This window comes from Martes martes (genome assembly GCF_963455335.1).
Source record: "Martes martes genome assembly, chromosome: 16".
NCBI lineage: Eukaryota > Metazoa > Chordata > Mammalia > Carnivora > Mustelidae > Martes > Martes martes.
In genome coordinates, this window is record NC_137904.1 from 17,264,345 (window position 1) to 17,284,589 (window position 20,245).

At 46.0% G+C, this 20,245-nt stretch overlaps 1 protein-coding gene across 3 annotated transcripts in view; it reads left to right on the top strand.

Annotated features, from left to right (window-relative positions):
- The first annotated feature begins 366 nt into the window (after positions 1 to 366).
- The window catches only part of TRPV1 (transient receptor potential cation channel subfamily V member 1), a 31,197-nt gene continuing 11,318 nt past the window's right edge, over positions 367 to 20,245 (top strand). Inside the window, exons 1-14 of one of the 3 annotated variants that reach the window (XM_080826561.1) lie at positions 367 to 801; positions 1,574 to 1,740; positions 1,817 to 1,969; positions 2,450 to 2,590; positions 2,724 to 3,022; positions 3,567 to 3,746; positions 5,917 to 6,075; positions 7,432 to 7,527; positions 9,090 to 9,160; positions 13,983 to 14,148; positions 14,578 to 14,644; positions 17,355 to 17,677; positions 19,351 to 19,478; positions 20,047 to 20,162. In XM_080826561.1, coding sequence (XP_080682687.1) covers positions 515 to 801; positions 1,574 to 1,740; positions 1,817 to 1,969; positions 2,450 to 2,590; positions 2,724 to 3,022; positions 3,567 to 3,746; positions 5,917 to 6,075; positions 7,432 to 7,527; positions 9,090 to 9,160; positions 13,983 to 14,148; positions 14,578 to 14,644; positions 17,355 to 17,677; positions 19,351 to 19,478; positions 20,047 to 20,162 — 2,353 coding nt within the window. In that variant the 5' untranslated portion in view covers positions 367 to 514. The remainder of the gene's footprint in view (positions 802 to 1,573; positions 1,741 to 1,816; positions 1,970 to 2,449; positions 2,591 to 2,723; positions 3,023 to 3,566; positions 3,747 to 5,916; positions 6,076 to 7,431; positions 7,528 to 9,089; positions 9,161 to 13,982; positions 14,149 to 14,577; positions 14,645 to 17,354; positions 17,678 to 19,350; positions 19,479 to 20,046; positions 20,163 to 20,245) is intronic. The other 2 variants (XM_080826562.1, XM_080826563.1) reach the window with 2 other exon arrangements.

Consider the following 20,245-nt stretch of genomic DNA (forward strand, 5'->3'; position numbering starts at 1 on the left):
GACAGGGTCACGCTGCTCGCCTTGTTCGTGAAGATACAGCCTGCCCTGCTTTTCAGGGTTGAGCCATCCTCAGCACCTTGTTCTCTCCTGAATATGCAGTCAATGACAGCCACTCCCATTGGTTCCCTTACTTTGATCTTGGAGGGAAGCAGAGCAGTGGTTAACATCCTACTTTGCAGAAGAGGCACCTGAGGTCCAGAGAGGAGAGCAATACATTCAAGACCTTTAGAGCCTGATGGCTCCGAGCTGGGGGACCCATTCACCCCTGAGCCCCATGCTCATGGGGCTGCTAGGCCAGTTCACGCCTAGGGTAGGAGGTACAGCACCTCCGGAAGCTTCAGTTCTAGCGGGCTAGTGCCAGCAGCTATTGGACCTCTGGGGTGTGCTGCTTCACAGGGGCTTTTGCAAGGAGGGCAGATGTGGGCTAGAATCACGCTGTCCTTGAGCTGGGAACAAACCTCATCTTGGTGGCTGCCTGCAGGCTGCCTCTTAGGCCACGAAGGATCTGGCAAGGATGAAGAAATGGGGGAGCTCAGATTCAGGGCAGGCTGAGGACCCATCCCAAGAGGACTCCTGCCCAGACCCCCTGGATGGAGACCCTAATTCCAGGTCAGCTCCAGCCAAGCCCCACTTCTTCCCCACGGCTAAGAGCCGCAGCCGGCTTTTTGGGAAGTGTGACTCAGAGGAGGCTTCTCCTATGGATTGTTCTTACGAAGAAGGCCAGCTAGCCTCTTGCCCAGCCATCACAGTCAACCCTGTTGTCATCATCCAGAAGCACGAGGATGGCCCCGCATGTGCCAGGTAAGCTGTATCTGGAGCATGGACCCCCTTCTTCACCAGGAGCTGAGCTGGCTCCTCTGGCTGAGGCCCCAGCTATGGAGATACCACGTGGTGCTCTAGCTTCTGGGCTGTGGGTCACAGAGCCAGGGAGCTGGGGACCCTTCAGAAGTCATGTGGTCCAACATCTGCCCTCATAGCAGCTTTGGGACACATGGTCATGGATGCTGGTGTATATGCTGATCGTAGCTGCCGGCTGATTTCCAGGTGTCCAGTCCTCAATGCTCACCAGCCTCAAATATTTAGACTTTAAGTTGAAAAGCTCAAAGCCGGAAGGCTTTCAGACAGAGAGGGCAGAACCATTCTAGTGAGGAGCCCACCAAGTGCCTCCACCAAGGCAGGTCAGGGAGGGCTCATAGACTAGCTAACCCCCAGGCCAGTATAGGGACATTTTTCACTTGGCAGTGGCCATCCAAACCCTTCAAACCCCCGTCTCCAGCCCCCTCCAGGACACTGCCCCTAGAGCCCCAGCTCCTGAGCAAGTGGAGAAGTGAGTGGCTTGGGTATTGGAGGAAGTGGTGGCAGGAAAGACTTTCCAGAGGGTGCCTACTGGTGGGCTGGGGATGGAATGAGGGCACTTACACCCCCACGGTTCCTTGTTAATCAGTTTCCTGGACAGTCACCTAGACTAAGGCATGGGTTTTGTATCACGTATTTTTTCCCTTTTGGTTTGCCTTGGGCTTCCGTCATGCTCCCTGGTCAGAATAGTTCAATGAAGGGGTTTTCTGGCCCCCAGGCAGCTGTCCCAGGATTCTGTCACTGCCGGATCTGAGAAGAGCCTCAAGCTCTACGATCGCAGGAAGATCTTTGAAGCCATCGCTCAGAATGACTGTGAGGAGTTGCAGAGCCTGCTGCTCTTCCTGCAGAGGAGCAAGAAGCACCTGATGGACAGCGAGTTCAAAGGTGGCCCTGGGGAGCCGGCTTCCTGGGAGGGGCCCCGGCCACTGTGCCCCGCTCTGATCCTCCCTTTGTCTTGCAGACCCAGAGACCGGGAAGACCTGTCTGCTGAAAGCCATGCTCAACCTGCACGAGGGGCAGAATGACACCATCCCCCTGCTCTTGGAGATTGCCCGGCAGACGGACAGCCTGAAGGAGTTTGTCAATGCCAGCTACACAGACAGCTACTACAAGGGTGAGGAGGGGGACGGGGTCTGGCATGGCTCTGTTCACCAGCACACCTGGAGCCAGCAGGCGTTGTTGTGCCTGGGCAAGCCTCTCGGCTCCTTGCTCCCTATACCAGCCACTGAGGTGGCATCTCCTGAGCCCAGGGGGTCCTTGCCTCCCCTGCCTGCTGGACTTGATTTCTCCTGGTGCTGACAGTCCCCACCTTCCCTCTATGGACTTGGTGTTCTTTGCCTCCAGAAGCCACGACTACTGTCTCTGCTACTGTTCCTTGATGTTGGGCAGCTTTGACTACTACAGTTCCCAGTCTGGTATTCCCCTGTGGGTCTCTGCTTCTGCCAGGGGGACTCCCTGGGCCCCCTTTGGGCATTCTGTCCAGCTCTCCTGTTTTTGCGGGGGAGTCATCTGGCATTTTCTGCCCAAGTCTTCCCCTTGTACCTGCCCAAGCACAGGACTGTGAGTACAAACCCAACAGCACCCATCTCCACAGGCCAGACGGCCCTGCACATTGCCATCGAGAGGCGGAACATGGCACTAGTGACCCTCCTGGTGGAGAATGGGGCAGACGTCCAGGCTGCAGCCAACGGGGACTTCTTTAAGAAAACCAAAGGGCGGCCTGGCTTCTACTTTGGTAGGGACATGTGGCTTTTTGACAATTGCTAAGGGGAGGTTTGGGGTGGAGACAGAGGGATTTGGAGGCTGGGTGGTCCAGGGACCAAGCTACTGTATTCCTGAGGCCCATCATATTCCTGTGTTGGCCACAGGTGAGCTGCCCCTCTCTTTGGCTGCATGCACCAACCAGCTGGGCATTGTGAAGTTCCTGCTGCAGAACTCTTGGCAGCCAGCGGACATCAGCGCCAGGGACTCCGTGGGCAACACAGTGCTGCATGCGCTGGTAGAGGTGGCCGACAACACAGCAGACAACACCAAGTTTGTGACAAGCATGTACAATGAGATTCTGATCCTGGGGGCCAAGCTCCACCCGACGCTGAAGCTGGAGGAGCTCACCAACAAAAAGGGGCTGACACCACTGGCTCTGGCTGCCGGGAGTGGGAAAATTGGGGTAGGGGGCAGGCTTCATAGCTGAGCTGGGGTATGACTTTTGAGGGTGCTGTGGGAGGGAAGTGCCTACATTGCTGCATACCTGGGATCACCACCTTGCAGAGCCCTGCTGCTGTGGCACTAGGGACTATTAGAGGAAACCAGAGGAAGTGTGAGATGCTAAGCAGAAGTCAGGCACCACACCTGTCCTTTTCTGATTTCCACCTCTGAGCAGCACCAACCAAACACGGAGTAGGAGTGAGGTGCTGGCACCTGGGCATGGGGGTAGGTTGAGCCAAGGGTGAAATGGATGTGACCAGGTGTGATCCTCCAAGTGTGATCAGGCCACCATGGGTCTGATGTGGCTGCAGCTGGCGTCTGAGTAAGTGGGCAGGTTGGTCAGGAGGCTGCTTGGATAGAAGTGAGCGCTTTCCTGGGGCTGGGTTGGTCTCCAGTTGGGCTAGGAAGCAGACTTATCATTGAGGTAGAGCTGGGGGCATGGTGGGGATGTGCCTGGTGGGGGGCTCCAGGCTGGTCTCTCACAAGCTCTTACATCCCTATGGCAGGTCTTGGCCTATATTCTCCAGAGGGAGATCCAGGAGCCCGAGTGCAGGCATCTGTCCAGGAAGTTCACGGAATGGGCGTATGGTCCCGTGCACTCCTCGCTCTACGACCTGTCCTGCATTGACACTTGTGAGAAGAACTCAGTGCTGGAGGTGATCGCCTACAGCAGCAGCGAGACCCCTGTGAGTGGGCCTGGGTGGGGCCTGGGCAGGGTGGGCTTCTGGCCTCACTGCGCCCCAGACCCTGTCCTAGCCCCCATCCAGCTTTGCCTGGAAAACCCACTGCCTGGGGCCTAGGCCCTGATGCCTCATCTCCCCATTTATTCCCACTGAATGTTTTCCTTCATCATACAAATAATGTAGGCTAATTTTCCCATAAAAAAACCACAAATATTTCAGATAAACAAAAAGAATCCTCTTTTTTTTTTTGAAGACTTTATTTATTTATTTGACAGACAGAGATCACAAGCACGCTTGAGAGAGGCAGGCAGAGGGGGAGGGGAAGCAGGCTCCCCGCCGAGCAGAGAGCCCAATGCGGGTCTTGATCCCAGGACCCCGAGACCATGACCCAAGCCGAAGGCAGAGGCTCAAACCACTGAGCCACCCAGGTGCCCCAAGAATCTTCTTTTTATACCATATAAAAATGTGTGGTTTCATTTTATTTACATAAATGGGATCATACCATATGAAATGTAGAACAGTTCTTTCATTTAAAGGTGTGTCTTGTAGATAGTTTTATATCAGTACATATGGGCCTGCTTCCTTCAGAAAAACTCCAGCTGCATAGTGTTCCATAGTAGGGATGGAGTAAATGTCCATTGGAGGACATTTAAGTTATTTCTAGTTTTTTGTTACTACAGTGCTGCAAGCCACTTGGCATGGGTTTGGGAATTTTTCTAGGATGCCTGGAATTGGAATTGCTAAATCAAAAAAGTATGTATGTTTTAACATTTTAATAGCTACTGCCAAATTGTCCTTCAAAAAGACTGCCTCAATTCATTTGCCCACCACTAATGGGTAAAAATCTATCCATGTCCTTGTCAACCTGGGGATTATCAATCTTTTCTCAAAAACTAATTTAAGTTCTTGGGGCCAAAAATGCTATCTTATTGATGTCTTAATTCTCGTTTTCTTGATAATGTGAGGTGGATAATATTTTATATAATTATCTGACCATTCATATTTCTTTGGTTAGATTTCCTATTCGTTGTCCTTCGCCATCTCTTCTACTGGACTGTTGGTCCCATTCCTTTTGGTTTGTAGGTACTCTTGTTATAGAATGAGTTGATCCTTTCTTTATTGCATATGTAGCAAATATTTTATTTTCTTCTGGTCTGTCTCTTGTCTTCTAACTTCATATAAGGCATCATTTGCTTGTAAGTTTTTCATTTTGAGAGTCAGATTAATTAGTCTTTTTCCTTTATAGCTTCTGTGACCTGTGTCTTGCTTTGCAAGGTCTTTCCCATTCAAGATTATACACATATCCTTCAGTACTTTTGTTTCCCTCCTTTGTAGATATTTTATGTTTGGCTTCTTAATTTACCTAGAATTTACTTTTGTGTAGGTATGAAGTAGGCATCTTACTTAATTATTTTGTTTCCGAATGAGCATCCCAGGGCCACTTAATGAAAAGTCTGTCCTACCACCACTGCTTTGAAAGGCCACCTCTCCTGTCCATTCTTTCTAAGGTGATACCAGTCTCTGAGGCAGACCTAGGGGGTGCGTCTGTGCTGTCAGTGAGGAGGGCCTGCCCCAGTATCTCACGGGACAGAGGCTGTGTTTACAGGGGCAAAGTTCAGGGGAGAGAGCGGCCTAGCCTGCTTTACTCTGCCCTATTAGCCTCTGTCTGGGCTGCCATGCTGATTCAGGGCCTAGACTCAGAATCCCAGAGGGCTGGCCCATGTAGGAAATGTCTCCAAAAATGCCGGGGTGTTAGATCTAGAGAGGAGAGGGCTATGGGGGCATGGCTGCCGTTTTCATGTCTCCAAAGGCTCTCTTGGGCAGAAATTCAGTACTGGAGTCCCTAGGTGCAGAACTGGGACAACTGGTAGAAAGCAGAGAAGACCAACTTAACTCCAGAGGATAGATCTTCCTGACAGCATTTCTCCCCAGGTTGTGTGAGACCAGGAGATTCCTATCTCCAAAGGTATTGAAGAAGACATTGAACAGGGACCTTGTTGAGGGAGCTTAAGCTTGGGCTGGGGGTTGGGCTTGATGGCCAGCAAAGGTTGGGATGATCTGATTTTGGCTCATCCATCTTAGGGATAGTGGAACTTTAAAAGAGATCTCTTGGATATGAGATTCTGTGGTTTCTGGCTGGGGAGTGAGTCTTACCTCTCTCTGCTCCCTTTAGAATCGCCACGACATGCTTTTGGTGGAACCGCTGAACCGACTTCTGCAGGACAAATGGGACAGATTTGTCAAGCGCATCTTCTACTTCAACTTCTTCGTCTACTGCTTGTATATGATCATCTTCACCACAGCAGCCTACTACAGGCCTGTGGATGGCTTGGTGGGGACTGAGGCTCAGCCTCACGACAGGGAAGTGGGGAGAGGAATGGGCATTCTTATAAGATCCTGGACTCCTTCCTAGCGTGCTGAAGAGATGAAAGGGTCCTGGGATCATGACCTGAGCTGAAAGCAGACACTTAACTGACTGAGCCACCCAGGTGCCCCTTGAGCACATCTTCTGTGCCAGGCCCTGGGCCATCCTTCAAATCAGCTTAAGACCAGACTTCTTCATCTGCCAGGAGCTTTCGACTCCTTTGAGTTACTGAATTGAATCCTTTCCATTTGCTACCCAAGCACTTAATTTGTTGCCTTTATTTCCAGGGTACCTTGCTTATAAATTTGATATAAAATTCCACTTCCGGGGCACCTGGGTGGCTCAGATGGTTAAGTGTTTCCCTGAAGCTCAGGTCATGATCTCTGGTCCTGGGATTGGGCCCCACATCAGGCTCCCAGCTCAGCGGGGAGCCTGCTTCTCCCTCTCTCTCTGCCTCTCCTCCTGCTTATGCTCTTTTTCCCAAATGAATAAATAAAATTTTTTAAAAAATGAAAAAAAAATTCTACTTCTGAGTTAGGTAAAACCTGACTTCTATCCACTTAATAAGCCATTTAATAATTTCATTTTATGACAGAAGAGAAACATGCTAGTGAGACAAGTAGTAAATCAGTATTTTACAAACCATTGATGGCATGCAGAAAGGAAACCCACCCCAGGAAAGGGTCTGAGACACAAGGATGACACATGTGTGTGGAATGTCCCACCTTCCACCATCCATGGGAAACCTTGACGGGTTCACCATGGCCATGGGAGCATCAGGAAGCATATGGCATTGAGTCTATAGGAGTGTTTCCACCTATGCCATCACCCTTCTCCCAGCAGAGCTCCGTGCTGGGACAGCACAGCACTGTAAGGATACTCTGCTTGGCACCTAGAGTCTGCCACCTTGGGAATCAGGTCCTGCAGAGGGGCCTCCTTGCAAGTGTCCCCAATAATGCACTGTCTTTAATTATGCCTCTCTCTCTCTTTCTCTCTTTTAAAGATTTTATTTATTTATTAGAGAGAGAGAGAGAGACAGAGACAGAGATAGCAAGAGAGAACACAACAGGGAGGAGAGGGAGAAGCAGGCTCCCCACTGAGCAGGGAACCAGACATGGGGCTTGATCCCAGGACCCTGGGGATCATGACCTGAGCCAAAGGCAGATGTTTCACCAACTGAGCCACCCAGACGCCCCTATGCCTTTCTCTCGGTAGAGGCTGAGCCTCTTGGGCAGGAGGTGGCTCTTAATCACAGGGCTTGGAAAATGTTTGTTGAATGAGTGAATAAGTGAATGGAGTAATTAACTTCTCTGCATCTTGCAGCCTCCCTATAAGCTGAAACACACCATTGGGGACTATTTCCGAGTCACTGGCGAGATTCTTTCTGTGTCAGGGGGAGTCTACTTCTTTTTCCGAGGGGTAAGCATTCCTTCCCACACCGTGAGTCTCCATGATCACCAAAACAAAAAGCCAAGAGACTCACTCAGTGCTCACTCACTCTTTAATTCATGGGAGAGATACACAAGTGAAGAAGAGAGCTCTCCAGACATTCACGACTGGGGGTTGAGGGTCTGCCCCATGGGTTCCTGTGGACCCAGGATAGTCACATTCAAGGACAGTCAGGACTGAATGTACAGTGGACCCTAGAATACTGCAGGGATTAAGTGCACCAACTGCCCCCACAATCAAAAGTCTACATGCTTACACTTTTGTTTTGTTTTTTATTCATTTCAGGGGATGAATTTAGTGGTTCATGAGTTGCATATAACACCCAGTGCTCATTTTGACTTTTGACTTCCCTCAGTTTAACTACTAATAGCCCACTATTGACCGGAAGACTTACCAATAACATAAACAGTCAATTAACATGTATTCTGGATGATATGTGTATTGTATGCTATATTCTTACAATAAAGTAAGCTAGAGAAAATAAAACGTTACTAAGAACATCATAAGGAAGAGAAAATACATTTACAGTACTATCTCGTGTTTATAAAAAGAACCACCCAAACCCCTGCATGAGTGGTTCCTCACAGTTCAAAACCGTGCTGCTCAAGGATCAACTGTAATATTTAATTACAGAAATAGATTGGATCACGACTGTTGTTCATTTTATCCAAACATTCTGTTAAAGTTCAAAATAATGAAAGAAATGTACACATATACTGGCATTATTTTATTTTACCTGAAAATACATGCATATTACTTGGTGGTACTTCTAACATATGAACAATCTTTTCTTTGAAGTTTGGACCAATGTTACATGTTACACTGTTACAAATATTTGGAGATCGTTATGATTTTTCCCCTTAATCTTTTTGATCTAAGCTACACCCAGTGTTTCTTAGTGACTCACCATTAAGGAGTCTTTCCAAATTGTTGGGCTCTGTCTTTACAAAAGCGGCTGTCTTTATTTTGTACTCATATTTTAAATTATAATAAAATACAAAGCCACAGTAGCAAGTGCAGTGGGCAAAAAGCACTCTCAGCAACCAGGATTAACCAGTGGGAGGGAGTAGAGGGTGTGGGTGTCTGAGAGAGGATCTCCTAGCCACCAGCACTCACTGTGGGCATTGGTCAGAATATTTTCAGGGAATGGAGAGCACTGGCTAATCTGGTGACTTAGTTCAGTGGAGGCTGATTAAAGAATTTTTACTATAATGCACAGTTATTAAAGAAAACTATGGAAAATGCACATAGTAGGAAGAAGAAAAAAAATCTCTCCATCTCATCATTCAAATACAGCAATTAATAATATTTTGATGATTTTCCTTACTGCCTTTACTTCTAGGTATTGTTAAATTTCACTCTCTATTTTAAAAAATCTCTCCTGATTCAGTTACCTGTTAGCCTCACTGTTCTGCCCTCATTGGAATCTGCTTTGATGCTCTCCTGTGTTCTATTTTAGGCCATTTAGGAAACATTGCAAGTGCTCACCATCTAGCCTTTCCTGGGAGCTTACTCTCTCTGTTTGCCTGCAGATTCAATATTTCCTGCAGAGGAGGCCATCACTGAAGACCTTGTTTGTGGACAGCTACAGTGAAATGCTTTTGTAAGTAACACTTTGATTCTTACGTCTCCAAAACAGACAGCATCTGTTGGCCCAGTCCTAAGATTATAGCCATCCTTCTCACCCACCCTTTCACTCGTGCTGGGCTTGGAACACAGTAGGACCTCACAAGCATGTTGAATGAATGGTGGAAGGCCCTCAGGAAATGTGTGTCGAATGAGTGGATGCGGAGGCTCTATTCTGTCAGAGATGCACCAGGTACTAGGGAATGACAGAGGTGGGCTCTTGGGGCTTACAGTCTGAGTTACAGACTGAATACTCTTGTTCATTTTTTTCATACATTTGTCTGACCATTTGGCATTCAGTGAATTGGCACTGGGATACTGAGATGAAACAGATATGATTCCTATCTTCAAGGCATTTCCAGTTTTTAGGGCAGGGCTTCTCAGCCTTGGCACTGTGGACATTTTGGACTGGATGATTCTTTGCTGGGGAGGGGGTTACTGTCCTATGCATTATAGAATGTTTAGCTGCATCCCTGGCCTCTACCTTCCAGATGCCAATGGCATTCTCCCTGTCCCCCAGTCTTGACAGCCAAAAATGTATCTAGATATTGCCAAATGCCCCCTACCTGGGGAGGTACACTGCTTTAGGGGGAGACAGATAAGCAAAAACATAGTTACAAGAACAATGTGGATGTCACAAAGAACCTCCTTCCTTCACAAAATAACCTGGAACCTTAGGAAGTTTCCTTGCAGGGCCCAGGTTACAAAGGGGGCCTTCAGATGGCAATGGATTCTTCTCCTGGGATCTCTTCCTTGGACTTTACTCTGATCTCCAGGTTTCCCTCATTCCCGAGGCCTCTCTCTCTATTCCTGGCAAATGCAAGGAGCTGATTCTCATCCAGTTGTAGCTAGCTTGTCCCTAGGACTCACAAACCCCACGCTTTTACTATAATCTTGAGATGTTTACACTTTTGTTTTATTTTGTTTTGTTTTTTATTTGTTTCAGGGGATGAATTTAGTGGTTCATCAGTTGCATATAACACCCAGTGCTCATTACATCAATTGACTTCCTTAATGCCCAACACCCAATTAATTACCCTTTCCCCCCCACTCACCTCCCCTCCAGCCACCCTCAGTTTGTTTCCTAGAGTTCAGCATCCCTTATGGTTTGCCTCCCTCTCAGTTTTCATCTTATTTTATTTAGGGGTCCTATGTTCACCTTTTTTGTTTCTTAAATTTTACATATGAGTGAAATCATATGGTATTTGTCTTTCTCTGAGATACTTACACTTTAACTTCAAAGACCAAGGTCTGTAGGGTTAGTGCAATGCTGGTTTGCTTTACTAAGAGAAGCAGTATTTTCCTACATAGCATTGTGCCAATAAACTTGATTCTATTTCTAGGAAGACCCATTGTAGGCAGGTTAGAAATTTATTTTATTTTATTTTATTTTAAACTACCCATGCACATATGGAAACATTGATGAGTACTAAAAAGCTTATAACCAGTATATGAGTTCCTCATCTTAACCCTTCTCATTCCTCGCATTCCTCCTTCCCAGGGACAATCACTTTTCATTCTCAAAACTTTCCTCTGATGTTTACTCACCCAGTAGATGAGGATTTAGCCTCTTTGTACTTCTTTCCTTTCTGCTTCCACTTCTCTAGCCTTCTAATATGGTTCATAATAATTTTTGTTTTACTGGATATTGAGTAATTTACATTCTTTTTTTTTAAAGATTTATTTATTTATTTATTTATTTATTTATTTGACAGATCACAAGTAGGCAGAGAGGCAGGTGGGCGGGGGCGGGGGGAAGCGGGCTCAGATCATGACCTGAGCCGAAGGCAGAGGCTCTAACCCACTGAGCCACCCAGGTGCCCCAGTAATTTACATTCTTATGTCTCTATAAGTAGTATTCACAGTTGAGCTTCAAAATATATTCTATGTCTTTTTTTCCTCTTTCTCCTAAAGTTAGTAATTGTCTTGTTTTTATTTGTTTAGTTTTCTTTGTATCCACTGTTAACTTGTCCCACATATCTCGAAACCTCTCACTACAATTTTTCTCAAACTCAGTCACCTAAATTATATGATTGGAATCCCCTGCTCCTTTTTCTTTTCTGGAGGGATTTCCTCCTGGAGTGCTGTCCTCTCTTTCTAACTGAGCTCTTTGCTCTCTGGGCCTGCTGCTTAGCTGTCCTTCTGGGACTCTTCTTTGCTGCCAGTCTTGGGATGCTCACTGCTTTCCTCCTGGGTTAGACTTACTATCTCTTTCTTGGTTTTCTTCCTTGTTTTATTTGAGAACATCCTTCAGTATTATCATCTGGTGAAAAGGATGACCTCATGGTGGAGAACACAGTGATGACAGCTCTCACCATACCTGGTTCTTGAGTTTCATTGCTGCCACATACACATCCAATGTGTTATCCCTTCACTAGCACCTTGGAGATCCCTTTCAATTCTCTCCTGATTTGGATCCTTTATTTTCTTAACCTTCTGTCTTCCTCTTTACTGATTCACTCCCTTTTTGGGGAGAAGGCATCCTTTAGCCAAAGAGAGAAGACACATAGTAAGGCAAGGGGGAATAAAATTTATTTCAAATCTGGCATGTCTGAAAATATTCTACTATACCTTCATGTTTGGTTGATAGCTTGGTTGGGTATACAATTCTTCTAAGAATTTGAAGATATTTCTCCATTGTTTCCTTGCTTCCAGTATTATAGACAACAAGTTCAAAACCATTCAGACTCTGGATCCTCCTTTAAGACCTGGTTTGTTTTTTCTCTTTGTAAATCTGTAGTATCTCCTATTTGTTCCTAGTGTTCTGAAACTTAATGATGTGTCTTGATGTGGATGTGTTTTTATCCAATGTCCTGGGCACTTAGGGGGCTCTTTCAATCTGGAAATTTGTATCTTTTATTTCTTGATTTCTCTTCTGGAACCCTGTGGTATGTATATGGAACTTCTTGACCTAGTCTGAACCAGTTCTTATATTTTCTCACTTGTGTTTTATCTCTTTATCTTTGGCTCTTCTTTCTGGGAGGTACAAATCAACTCTAATTTCCAACCCTCCTATTGAGTTTATTATTTTTTATATCATGTTTTTAATTTCTAAATACTCTTTAAAATTCTTTGTTCCTTCTTTATAGCATTCTATTCTTGTTTCATTGATACAATCTTCTTTTGTCTCTCTGAGACTATTAAGAGTTTTTGGTAAGTTTATAGGTTTTATTTTCTCCAAGTTGTTGTTTCCCATTTTCTTGTTTTGCTCTATCTTTCATGTTAGAGGATACTTGGAAAATTTTTAATCTGCTAATGAATAAGAGTGGAGGACTGAAAAACTGGTTGGAGGCTCTTTTTAAAATTAAAAAAATATATTTATTTATTTGACAGAGAATGGGAGAGAGAACAAGAGAAAGCACAAGCAGGGGAAGCAGCAAAGGGAGAGGGAGGAGCAAGCTCCTAGCTAAGCAGGGAGCCTGGGCTTGATCCCAGGACACCAGGATCATGACCTGAGCTGAAGGCAGATGCTTAATTGACTGAGCCACCCAGGTGCCCCTAGAATCTCTTAATGCATGAATAGGGCGTATAAATTTTGAGCTTCACTATAAACTAGTCTATGTAAGCTATTTATTGGAGAATATCCAAAGTTAGTCAATTGCATCTTTTCAATCTTCTACCTGAAGGGAAGAAGTCTGGATGCCATATTTCTGAGAATTGAGTGGAAAAGAGGGATTTCTGTAATCTGTATTATATAAAAATCCTGTAGTCTCCTGCTTTTGGTAAAATACCAATGCTTTCACGTTGTTTGATGAAAGAGGATCCAAAGATCCTCTGTTTCATCTTCTTCAGAGACAAAACCTCCACTCTTCTTTATTTTGGGACTCTTCATCTCTCCTCCAGAGATCCCTAAGCCTTTTGAGACTCCTTAATTAAATGAAATGGTTCTCAGCTCTCCCCCCACTACAGATTGGAATACGGTTTTGTTGCATCTGCTAAGTCAGTTTCCATTTGTCCACCGCTTCCCAAACTCATATGTGAGGGCTCCATTTGCCACCCAAGGCAACTCTTTACCTATCTCAACTGGTGTCAGTTCTTATTTTGGCTGAAGTTCTGCAGATACAGAGGAATAGTTTTCCTTTGCAGCAGAATTCCAATTGATGAGCCAGTCTACTGACATTAATTTACAGTAGGCTCACATCAGCACAATGGTAATTTTTTGACAACCTCATACAAATGAGGTTGTCAGTGTGGTCTATTGTGCAAAGGTAGCTGGGGGAACTTTCAGGAGGAGGCCATGATGAACAAGGAGACCTGGGATGAATACGTAAAGAAGGGACCACTGGACAGACTCTGACATAGGATTATCAGATTTATTCTACCTTATCCATGGATCCTACCTGGGTAGCCCCCAGCAGGCCAAGTTGCTGAGGGACGTCTTCCCTGGCTCTGCTTCTGAGTTTGAGGGTGTGACCAGCAGACTCCACCTCTGATTTTTCAGGAGTGCATGGCCTGCCCCTCCTCACTGCTTAAGCAGTGTTTCTCAGCCCTTTTTCTTTTTTGCCTTTTTAGATGTTTTTTCCCTAATTGCCCCTTCCATTATCTAGTACCACAAATACACTGTATAGTTGTCTGTGTACTGTATTAATGTTTGTACTTTCTATAGAGAAAAAGATTTTGTACCCCCCTAACCAACGTTTGCCCTCTTGGGGTTGCTCTTGCTCACACTGAGTATCATGGGCTAAAAGAGGCAGGACAGCCAACCCTAGCTCCTACCACAGCTTGTGCTCTGTGCTTCTGAGAGGGTGGCAGGTCTCCTGGGTGCTCACAGACAGAACTTGCTATCCCTCCACCTCCAGTTTTGTGCAATCACTGTTCATGCTGGGGACCGTGGTGCTGTACTTCTGCCACCACAAGGAGTACGTGGCCTCCATGGTGTTCTCCCTGGCCATGGGCTGGACCAACATGCTCTACTACACCCGCGGCTTCCAGCAGATGGGCATCTATGCTGTTATGATTGAGAAGGTGGGTGTCAGTGTCCAAGTAGGTTCTCCACAGAGCCTGTCTATACCGTGGGTATGTGGGACATGGTCTACAAACTCTGTCCTTCCTCTGTAATGTCTGGGAGGTGCTTGTTTAGATCAGGACCCACTTTCCCAGTGTATTCCTCAAGAATCAGGCTATCTGACCCTGACCCAGGCTTGGGGGCTCCCCTAAAACTGGACCCCTCTACATACCAGGCCCCCATCTCCCACCAGAACAAAGGCCAAGGGTGGGAACTATGGATGAATTCCTCATGACCCCAGAACTGAAAGCCACCAAACCAAACCCTCCTGCATGTTCTCCAGCTCTACTTGGGCTCAAGAGTAACTCCTAGGTTGATATAGTCCTGACCCCTCCCTTGGCCTCGCCTGGGACTGGACTTGGTTCTGACAAGCCTGCTCTCTCCTGCAGATGATCCTGAGAGACCTGTGTCGCTTCATGTTTGTCTACCTTGTTTTCTTGTTCGGGTTTTCCACAGGTAATGGGCTTGCTCAGGGCTGGTGGTGGGCAGAGATCCTGCTCACCTCAGCTTCCTGAGGACTCTGCAGGGGCAGGGTGGGGAGAGGCCCACTGGGGTATGTATCTATAGGTGAGAGAGTTGGAAAATAAAGAACAGAAGAAATGAGCAGGAGAACATGGAAATGTAATTCACAAAACATTGTAAGCAATTTTAGAGGTATAGCTGCATTTGGCTTAGATTTTTTTTTTTACATTTTTACTTTTAATTTTTAAACTAATTAATTTAATTAATTAATTCAGTGAGAGAGAGAGAGAAAGAAAGAGAGAAAGCAGGAGAGGAGCAGAGGGAGTTGGGGAGAGAGAATCTTAAAAAGCCTCCATCCCCAGGGCGGACCCTGACCTCACAACTCTGAGATCATGACTTGAGCTAAAATCAGGAATTGGTACTTAACTGACTAAGCCACCCAGGTGCCCCTTTTTAAGTTTTAATTTTGATATTATTTCAGATTTTCAGAAAACTTGTAATAATGCAAATAACTTTACTTACTACCCCGAGTCCCCAAATTTTACCACATTTTAAAATCACATTCTGCTACACACACACACACACGCATGCACACATGTGCGTGCACACCACCACCACCATACTAAAAAAAATAGTAAGCTGCAGACATGATCAGCCCTTTACCACTGGATAAAGTCTGCATTTCCTAAAAACAAGAATATTTTTCTTACATAAACAGTGTATAATGATCAAAATAAAGAAATAAAACACTGATACAGTGCTATTAGCTAATCTACCAGCCTTATTCAGATTTCACCAATTGTCCTAATAATGTCCTTTACAGAAATGAAAATCCCAGATCATGTAGTTGTCAAGTCTCTGTAGTTTCTTTAATCTGGAGTGATTCCTCAGTCTTTCCTTGTCTTGTAACCTTAGCATTTTTAATGAATAAAGGCTGGTTTTTACAATGTCTCTCAGTTTGGGTTTGTTTGATGTTTCCTCACAATTAGATTCAGGTATGTATTTTTTAAAATCAGAATATCAAGGAAGTAATGTGTGTCTTCCTCAGTCCATTGTATCAGGAGTTCCACAATGTTCCTTTAGCCCATTTCTAGTGATATTAACTTTAATTACTTGATTTTGATGGGTCTGCTAGATTACTGTCAAGTAATTGTCTTTCCCTTTGGAATCAATAAGAGTCAATAAGTAATTTGTGAGGAGATGCTTTGAGACTAGGTAAATATCCCGTTTCTCATCAAACTTAAAACAGATGATTCTCACTTGAATCACTTAATCCTAATAGTTGCCAGATGATGATTTTCTAACTCTGTCGTTCCTTCTACATTTATTAGCTGGTGTTCTATTGTAGGGAGGAGCTTTCCATTCTCCTGCATTCATTTATTATTTACATCATCGTGGCCTCACAGATTCTCTTCTGTTTTTTTGTTTCTTTTTCATGGATTCTCACTGTGTTAAATGGGTCATAATCTTAACTATTACCATCTATCTTGATGCTGAGATTGTCTGAGCAATCATCTTTGGGAGCCTCTCCAAGCTGGTTCCTGAGCTCTTGACACATCTGCAGCATTTCTGGGCACCTGGTTCTGCTTTGATCCTCATCTGAGCCCTGCAGTTACATGGTTCACATGCACACTGTCCCCTGTCCCCACCCCAGAGCCTGTTTTGGAATCTCTGTCTCAGAGTTATGGACAGTTTTGCCTGGGAGCTTTGACTGATAGGAATGGGTGTGGGCTCCAGCACCTAGTCTGAAGGCCCTGGTCTCTCGGTACCCATGGGAAGGGATTTGGCCAAGTGGGTTCATGGCTACCAGCTATGCAGGAACCATGGGGGCACAACGGCTATGGAAGCTGTCAGACTCCAGATTATTTTTCCCAAAGAAAGGTGTAGTGTGCTGCAAGAGGCTATTCTGCTCTGAGCTGCTTAGTCCCTATCATTCTGGAATGAGTTAGCTCTGGGTCACTCTCTTAGGTGCACAGGCAGACAGGGTGTGATTGAGAAGCTGGGCGTGGATTCAGAACTGATATGTAAAGTTAGGCAGGTTGTGTGCTGCACAAAAGTGACTATATTCACATTGTATAAATAGATTTGCATATTTATTTTAACAGTTTTTTTTTTCCTAGAAGATGATGATAAAGCTCTTAGTGTAACAAAACAGTATGCAGTTGACCCTTGAACAACAGGGGGATTAGGAACACCAACTCCCTGCACAGTTAAAAATCTGCAAATAACTTTTGACTCCCCTAAAACTTTAATAATAGCCCACTGCCGATTGAAAGTCTTACCAATAACATAAACAGTTGATTAACACATATTTCATATGTTTTATATATATATATACATACACACACATATATATATAACATGCTGTATTCTTATAATAAAGTAAGCTACAGAAAAGAAAAAGTTATTAATAAAATCATACAGAAAATACATTAACGGTACTATACGGTATTTATTGAAAAAAATCTGTATAAGTAGACTCAGGAAGTTCCAATCCATGTTGTTCAAGGATCAGCTATACTACAACAGTTTGCTGATAGTTCTGAAGAAAAAGGTGGTTTTTCTGTGTTTAAATTCATAAAGAAGTGTTCCATGGCCAAGCAACATTCCTGCTGCAGACCCATCCTGGGATATGGGGTGTGTCTGTTGGTGGTTCTGTCTTGGCTTCCATTCAGCTGCACCTGTCCCTCCTCATGCCCTGTAGCGGTGGTGACGCTGATTGAGGATGGGAAGAATAACTCTGTGCCGGCTGAGTCCACATTGCACAGGTGGCGAGGGCCAGGCTGCCGACCTCCTGACAGCTCCTACAACAGCCTTTACTCCACGTGTCTGGAGCTTTTCAAGTTCACCATTGGTATGGGTGATCTGGAGTTCACAGAGAACTATGACTTCAAGGCTGTCTTCATCATCTTGTTGCTGGCCTACGTGATTCTCACCTATATTCTTCTGCTGAACATGCTCATTGCCCTCATGGGTGAGACTGTCAACAAGATTGCGCAGGAGAGCAAGAACATCTGGAAGCTACAGGTGGGTCAGTAGGTGGGGTGTGCCCAGCAGGAGGATGTCTGCTGCTCTCTTTGCTGCTTAGCACAGTTAGGTGTGTGACCCCTTGCAGGGTTTGGGGAAGGGCAGAGACCCCAGGCAGCCCTGGGGGATCAAGCAAGAGCATCTCCCCCAGTCGACTCCCTGCTGGCCCCTCCTTCTGGGTTTCCCTCCCAAGCATCACCAACTGGTGTTCACAGACACTGTGTTTAGACAGTCCCCAGGGGCAGGAGACGGAGGGCTCAGCCCCAGGGGGTGCCCACCTCACAGAAGCTTGGTCTAGGGTGGGCACCAGAGACCATACTTGGGGGGAGAAGCTAGAATGGGGGGATCTCTAATAGCTGCATTTTTTGAAATCTTTTTTTTTAAAAGATTTTATTTATTTATTTGACAGAGAGAGAGAGAGAGAGAGAGAGAGAGAGATCACAAGTACACAGAGAGGCAGGCAGAGAGAGGAGGAAGCAGGCTCCCCACTAAGCAGAGAGCCCGACATGGGGCTCGATCCCAGGACCCTGAGATCATGACCTGAGCCGAAGGCAGAGGCTTAACCCACTGAGCCACCCAGGCGCCCCTAATAGCTGCGTTTTTGAGGCACCTGATCCATATCTACTCTCCTGCTTAATAATAAACTGTCATTCTTATTAAGTAGCATTGACTCTATACCAGGTATTGTTCTAAGTGTTTTACATGCTTTCATTTAATTCTCACAACAATGCTATCAAGTGGCTACCATTATCGTTTCCATTTTTGGATAAAGGCACTGAGGCATAGAGAAGTTGGGTATCTGTGTCCAAGATAACTACAGATCTTCCTCAATTTACAATGGGGTTACCTTCCAATAAACTACCATAATTTAAATATGCATTTAATGCACCCAACCTACTGAACATCACAGTTTAGCTCAGCCTACCTTCAGTGTCCTTAGAGCACTTAACTTTAGCCTACAGTTAGGCAAAATCATCTAACACAAAGCCTATTTTATAATAAAGTGTTGGATGTCTCATGAAATTTGACTACTATAATAAAAGTGAGAAGTAGAATGGTTATATGGGTACAGAGTGGTTGTCAGTATGCTGGTTATTGACCCTTGTGATCGCATGGCTGACTGGGCACTCCCAGCCTCACGAGAAAGGATTGTACTGTATTTTGCTTGCCTGGGAAAAGATCCATGTTCAAAACTTGAAGTATGGTTTCTGCCAAATGCGTATTGCTTTTGTATCATTGTGAAGTTGAAAATCATTAAGTTGAACCATCGTAAGTCGGGGACTATCTGTAATAGGTAGCATAGTCAGTATTCGACCCAAGCAGTCCCATCGTGTGGCCCTGCTCTTAACTACTACACTATCTGCCCCTTTGTGAGCACTTCAGGGAAGAGTCCGGGGATGGACACTCTACCTCACTTGTGGGAGGCCCAGCCCCAACCCGACCTGGCAGGCAGCAGCAGTCCCTGGGCAGGTCTGGGCTGGAGGGGCTGAGCTTGGAGTGTGCACCTGCCAAGCTTCAGAAACAGGCTTGACTTAGAAGGCACTAGAGGTCCTGCTCAGGGGCACTGGGACTGGGACAAACTCTGGAGAGGCTGATCTTGGAAGCCCCATTGACAGCCAGGGGAAGCCCTGGGATAAGCCCTTTGCCCCTCTGCTCTCTGTGTCTTTTCACAGAGAGCTATCACCATCCTGGACACGGAGAAGAGCTTCCTTAAGTGCATGAGGAAGGCCTTCCGCTCAGGCAAGCTGTTGCAAGTGGGGTACACACCTGATGGCAAGGATGACTACAGGTGGTGTTTCAGGTAATGCCCAGGCAGGAAATCAAACTTAAGGCGCTCAGGGGCTTAGCTATAGATATCAGGGATCTACCCAGAGCCAGCTATGGGTACAGAGGCCATTTGGGGGCTTTGTGGGCATAAGGGACTCATCTGGAGCCAGCTATGGATATAGAAACCTGCCTCAGGGCTTCCTGGGACCAGTCATGAACATAGGAGACTCTTCCAAGGCCAGCTATCGGTAGGTACATGGGCTACCCCAAGGCTCAGCTGTGGGCATCAGGGACTTAACTGTTGGGCATAGGTGACCTACAGGAAAATGAAGTGTCCAAAGGGGTCATCCAGTGATCAGGGTCAGAACCAGGAATCCAGCATTTAAAGTCCCTGGGCCTCATGATGTGGTCAGAGAACAGAGCTTTGGGGGTGGTGTCCAAAAAGCAGGCCCCTCTCAGCCCTCCTACCTACCAGCTATGTCTCCCCATCCTGGTCTATGGGCTTCCTGGGATTGGCCTGTGGTACTAAGCCCTCAACCTGGGAAGCTAGGCATGGCTTTTAGGCTATCCACTCCTAGCTCCCTTGTCTCCTTGCCCTACAGGGTGGATGAGGTCAACTGGACCACCTGGAACACCAATGTAGGTATCATCAATGAAGACCCGGGCAACTGTGAGGGCATCAAGCGCACCCTGAGCTTCTCCCTGCGGTCAGGCAGAGGTGAGGCATGAGGGAAGTATGCTGTGACATGGAGGGAGCCTGATGTTGGGCAGGTGAAGCCTTGGGGTTCCTTGCTCCTTGCA